General features: G+C 32.6%; 1 protein-coding gene across 1 annotated transcript in view; it reads right to left on the bottom strand.

The window, feature by feature from the left end:
- The window catches only part of CCDC141 (coiled-coil domain containing 141), a 58,581-nt gene that overhangs the window by 33,146 nt on the left and 19,467 nt on the right, over positions 1 to 5,968 (bottom strand). Inside the window, exons 10-12 of the mRNA XM_042822548.1 lie at positions 3,805 to 3,968; positions 949 to 1,090; positions 50 to 169 (exon numbers count right to left, since the gene is read on the bottom strand). Of these exons, the coding sequence (XP_042678482.1) occupies positions 50 to 169; positions 949 to 1,090; positions 3,805 to 3,968 (426 nt within the window). The remainder of the gene's footprint in view (positions 1 to 49; positions 170 to 948; positions 1,091 to 3,804; positions 3,969 to 5,968) is intronic.

Raw genomic sequence — 5,968 nt, 5'->3', positions numbered from 1 at the left:
TTTAAAAAATCTTTTTTTTTTTTTTTTTTTTTTTTTTTTTTTTTTTTACCTTTATTTGATTTGCCAGCTCAAGGTGTTCATTCAAAATTCTTTCTGACTCTGACAGATGGGAACCAACCTCCACATCGACTGCAAGCCTTGAGGTGATTTTTTTAATTGACTGCAGTACCTATATTTGAAAACATTATTTATGTAGTTAATTTACAAGACAAGATGTATATAGACAAGTATAGGAAATCAGTTTACAGTGAAAAAAAGAGAAGTAACTTACTTGATACCGTTTAAACTCTGTGCTTTGTACAGTCAGAGAAATTAAGAATAAAATTCTACTATTTCACACCTAACAGTACAGTCAGAAATAGAAGAAAACATTCCCATCTGCACTCATTTTACTGGCAGTTCTTTTCTTTGTCCCAGGTATTCCAGTCTTGTTAATTCAGTAGGACAACTGTATTAAAACCTAAGTATGACTGCATTGTCATAAATACTTTTATTACAATCCATTTTACAAAAACACCACACAACTTTTTCCAGAAAGTACATTTAAAGCTTCTCTCCCAAGCTAAAAGATCTATTACCACGCAGATTTGTGTACACAATGTTATTTCATTGTCACAATCAATGATTCTCTGGACAGTTGAATTTAGCATTTTAGCACTTCTCTAGAATACTTTATTGTTAGGAGAAGGTTGGAATGGAGAGTGTTTTGCTTGGGAGCAATCTAACAATAATTGGTAACATGTTCTCATGAAAAAAACCTGCATTTTTCAGTATAGATTTACATTCATTGCTTCTGATAACAGTATTCAGCATTTTAACTATAAAAGCATGCTAACAAACCAGTATGCTATTTGTAATTGAGTCAAATTTAATATTCGCGTAGTTAAACGATGGAAATGCAATGCACTGGTTGTGAATACAATAACATGAAGGAATGTTACAGTGTACCTTATTTAGATGATCTTCAAGTGAGACAGTCCACTGTTGCTTCTTCAACATGAGTTCTTTATCATCTGGACACTGCCTGATCAGTTGATCCTCTTTTTTCTTAACATTCTCTATTGCTCTCTGAATCCCTATTACCCAAGAGCTAAAATGGATAAGTGTGTTAGTATTTCTCAGTTTTGCTCAGCAAGCAGGCTTTCAATGATTAAGCAAACAAACTTCCTGTTGATTTGTATGACAAAGAATTTCATGAGAATTTTAAACTGTGACCCTTATAAGAAAAGAAAAATAACCAAGAGGAATATAAAAATGAATGCCAACAAAACTGATAACAAGTAGAATACAGGGATGACATCTCCAAACAAATCACTGGAAGTAAGACTCGCATACTCTATACCCTGATCCAATGAGAAATGCATTATTTCATAAATAGTTTCAAGGTAGTATTACTAACACCACTGGAACTATCTAGAAACTGAGACCACAAATGGAAAGGTCCTAGAAAAGAGTAGAAGTACATGCCATATCATTTCTACCAAAAAAAGAATGTTTTTTTTTTGGATCTACAGTATTATTATAGTAGGTGAGGACTGTCACATACATTGTAAGCCAGTATTTCCTTGAAGATCCTACTTTAACAGGTGAAAAAAAGAAGATATCAGATGACAATTGCTAATCTTGTGATTTAAAACATTTAGTATCAGGTAAACAACTCACAATCTGATGTTGGAGGCAGTTCTCTTCAAATTGTGAAGAGCTTACTGCATATAACTAAAATCTGAAGTTTTGAAACCCAGAAATCAACTGATTTACTACTGAAATTTAAATATAATGAGAATTTCTTGTTAGACGAACATTCAAAATACGTTTTTTTGTTCATGTAGTTTCATCATAAACTTACTTTAATGCAGATACTTATACTAGGTTTCATTCTTTGTCCTCTAAAGTTAAAGAGGAAATTCTGCTGGCTTCAGATAGGACTCAGAGTTATATTAAATATACTTTTTGCTGCATTCCTATTTTTCTAGTTGGTTTTAATTCAAAATCATATGAGCTCAAAAATCAGATTTACCAGTATTTTTATTTGAAACATTCTAGGTCTGTAAGTACTGCCTTCAATCCAGTTTTGATACTATTTCAGTGTCAATATTTTCATCATTTTAACTTATTTGGACTATAAATTAGAATAAGGCTGTAAAACACTCTAAGAGGATTTGAAAGTAATAAAGAAGTAACACATTTCTTCATTTATACTGTGAGTTGGATTTAAGATTAGGGTCAGTGTCGCTAGCCTTAAGCCCTCCCTCAATGTTAGTGTATCAGTATCAGACCTTTTAAATAATAAATTGCCAGAGCTGTATAAACTGCATATAAATTGAGTGGCTCATAGAAACGAAAATAACAAAACAATGCAGAAATCCATTTACATTTTAATTTTCTTAATGTTTATACTTCCCCAGAGCTATAGATTAGTACTACACGTGGCCAGTCACTTTGATATTGCATCAAAATGGGTTTACTATGCTGTCATTAAGACAGAATATCATCATGAGACAAATAGCAAGGTGTTAACCAGTTTGAGCAAAGTCATCTAGCTCCCTCTCTTTATAAATAAATATATCTTCTGTAAAAATGAATATTGGTGTGTTTTTGAAAACTAGTAGTTGTCTAAGTAGCAGAAGATACAATATCTTATCCTCTATGATATATGATGAAGCAATTCTAGAATTACTGTGTTTCAACAAGCACTTCAAGGACCTGGAAGCTATTTTCACATTCCACATCAAATTCTTCTGGCTGCTTTCTAGATCCACCAGATAACAAACACTTAACAGCTATATATTTTATTGTCAGATTACACTTTCTCATTTATCCTATGGCAAAGCTAAAATTTTTCAGGTCCATATGTTTCACTGCCTTCAGATAGGAATTACCATATTCCTCAGGATTTCCAGTCATTGCTATGTAGGAAACAGGAAGATTGTGAAGGCAGTTATGACTGCCAATGATATGAGCAATAATGGAAAAATGTTAGTCAGACTTTAGTCCTGGTACGTGTCCTGTTTTCTGTCCATATCATCGTCTTAGGACTTTTAGCTGTTCATACAAAGTTTGTTGTCCCATTTGATTAATCACTGGCCAATATTTAAGGATACCACACTGTTTATACATGAAAACAACAGAGGGCTCTTTTCCCTCTTATAAAGCATTAATCTTTCTGGAGGAAATTAGCATTCTGGAATACGAACACCATGCTTGCTAACATAATTCATTGTGTCAGTCTTGGCTAGGTATAAGTAAAACGTGTCTCACACACAGTGCTTACTACCAGAACAAGATAATGTGGAATTTCCATCCTTGGAGATATTCAAACTTTGCCTGTGAGCAATTTTACTTAAGCCGAAGGTTTTGAACAAGAAATTGCACTAAATGATCTCCAGGGTACCTTGCCAATATAAAATCACACCATGATAGTAATTGTCAAGCTCATACCTAGGCATGTGAAGTATTCCATCTGTACAAACTAGCTTTACTCATAGAAATACATGGCAACATGGCAAACTCATATTTAGACCATGGAGTCTGAAGACAGCAGAGAAAAATAGAAAAGCCATAATATTAAGCTGTTTTAAGAAAGCAAGCACATATGTATATGATGGAACAAGATGTTTAAAATATTTGGAAATATATATTGAAATATATTTATATATGAAAGATATGTATGGCTGAAACTGTGACTCAGAATCTCATCTGCTTAATTAACTTCAATGGCTGTAAATAGATATTTTAAGTAGTGAAGTAGTAAAGCAACAGGGAGGTATGCAACAACACAGCAAATATAAAAAATGAAGGGAATACCTGTGAGAATCTGCTTTATTAATTAAAGTTTGTCCTTTTTGCAACGTACTTGCTGTGCAGCCTTTAATTTCTTCCTTTAATTCTTCATACTTCATTGACAGGACAGGCAAACTCAAGCCTTCTGAGTTAAAGATTTTAAGGTAATTCTCAAGAGCATTAACTGCCTAAAAAAAAAATAATAATTCAACTTTGTCAATATTTCTATTTAAACATGTCCACACATGCATTTATATGAACGGATAATCAAAGGTCAAACAATATTTCCCAGTTCTTCAGTTTCCACATTCTTTTGGACAATAGCTTTTTAATTTAGGGTGTGATATTGACTTAGTTACCACGGAAGAAAACGTAATTCAGCAGAAGTTAGTGCAATTATGAGTATGTAAAATCATGTTTTGTTTTGATAAAACTAGTCTATTTTCAGCAATTATCAGGAATCTGAAATAGAACCAAAATAGCAACAGTAACACAACTGATAGTGTTAGAGTTCTGCAGAAGCATGCTCATAAGTGCCTTTACCAGCACTTTCTTATAGCACCTATTCTGTTTTCCTTTAAAGCAAGAAGTTTCTCATTCAAATACCAGAAGAAAGGAACAAAAGTATTCCATCTTTCAAAGCAGAATAAAGACAACAGTTCAATACTCCATTATTAAAGCCACTGAATAGTAATTTCAGAAAAATAGAAATGGACCTAAGCCTACTATGTATAATTAGAATCCTAGCAGTAACACTGTAACCTCTTACAGATTTTTATGGCTTTAAATACCAGAATACCTTGAGACCTAAATAGTGCAAGGCAGCAGACAACCGTCTAATAGTATTAATTTCTCCATTTAACATGCACATTAACTCAGCAAAAAATATAATGTATGTAACGCGTGTATATATTTGTGTGCACATATGTAAAAGGAAATCACCAATGAAACTTGAATTCTGTCTTTGAAAACAGTTTGACAGAAACTGTCTTTAGTCTTGCAGAGCAATGTGAAAATTTTAAATGAAACCTTAAGGTACTTTTTACACGTTTATCAAAGAACAACTTGAGTAGAATGGCAACTGGTCAAGAGTATATTAGAAGATGAAGGAAAAAAGTAAGTTCTCAGCAGGTTCTCTTCCTAAACATAACTGAATGCTTTTTGTGTTCATCAGTCTACATCTCCAAGGATAATAGAAAGCTTCCATGGGTTGCACTGCCTTACTTTTCAGCTCTGTTGCTACTATGATCAACTTAAGGCTGCTAACACAAAAATTTATAATTCATGTTCAACTTCACTTGCAAGCAAGAGCAAGACATTAGTTTGATTGATTTTTTCCATAGCAGCTGCAGCACTCATTGGCAGTCCTCTCTGGTTCTGCACAGAAAAGCAGTATCATGTCCTTATTCAGGCTTTCAACAGCTCAACTAAATCAACATTAAACAATGCACATTGTGAGATATCCTTCTACCTCCATCTCTCTCTTTTCAAGACTAACATATGTGTGTAGCTGTTTTGCAACAGATAATTATAGGATGGCATAGATAATGATATGAAAAAAGCATCAAGCCTGCCTGAAACTGTGGTACAAGAGCATATATATATATATATATATATATATATATATATATTTTTTAAGAAATTGCGTCATTGACTTGAATAGTTGACAACACAAACGTATTTTGCATTACATAGTCATATATAATGAACATGTAATCTGCAGATGCAGAAGAGTTATAATAAGCAATCAAAATGCTTAACAGTAAAGTAGGTTTTTATTTTATTTTTAGTTTTCATTCCGGAATGTGAAGTCATAGATAATGAAAACCTTAGAAGCTATAATAAAAAAATAAGCATCAATGTGCCAAAGATAACATGAGTGTAATTCCTACAAGCCAAAATAATAGCCCTCTTTCCTGGACCATTTTGGGAATTTTCTTCCACTAAAAAAAAGTAAATGCCATGCAATAAGTCCAGATGTCTTTTTGAAAGAACTACTATTTCTCTCCAGCTTTCCTGTTTGTTGCCTTAATCATTTTCCATTTTAACTCATGCTACTAAATATATGTTTTATGTTTATTTATTTATTTTATATATATATATATATATATATATACATATATATATATATATATATATATATGGAGAGAGAGAGAGAGAGAGAGAGAGAGAGAGAGAGAGAGAGAGA

Source organism: Centrocercus urophasianus, unplaced genomic scaffold, assembly GCF_019232065.1.
Source record: "Centrocercus urophasianus isolate 14NV4802_14NV808 unplaced genomic scaffold, USGS_Curo_1.0 seq_20, whole genome shotgun sequence".
NCBI lineage: Eukaryota > Metazoa > Chordata > Aves > Galliformes > Phasianidae > Centrocercus > Centrocercus urophasianus.
The sequence above is the reverse complement of the archived record's forward strand: the minus strand, read 5'-3'. Positions and strand labels throughout refer to the sequence as shown.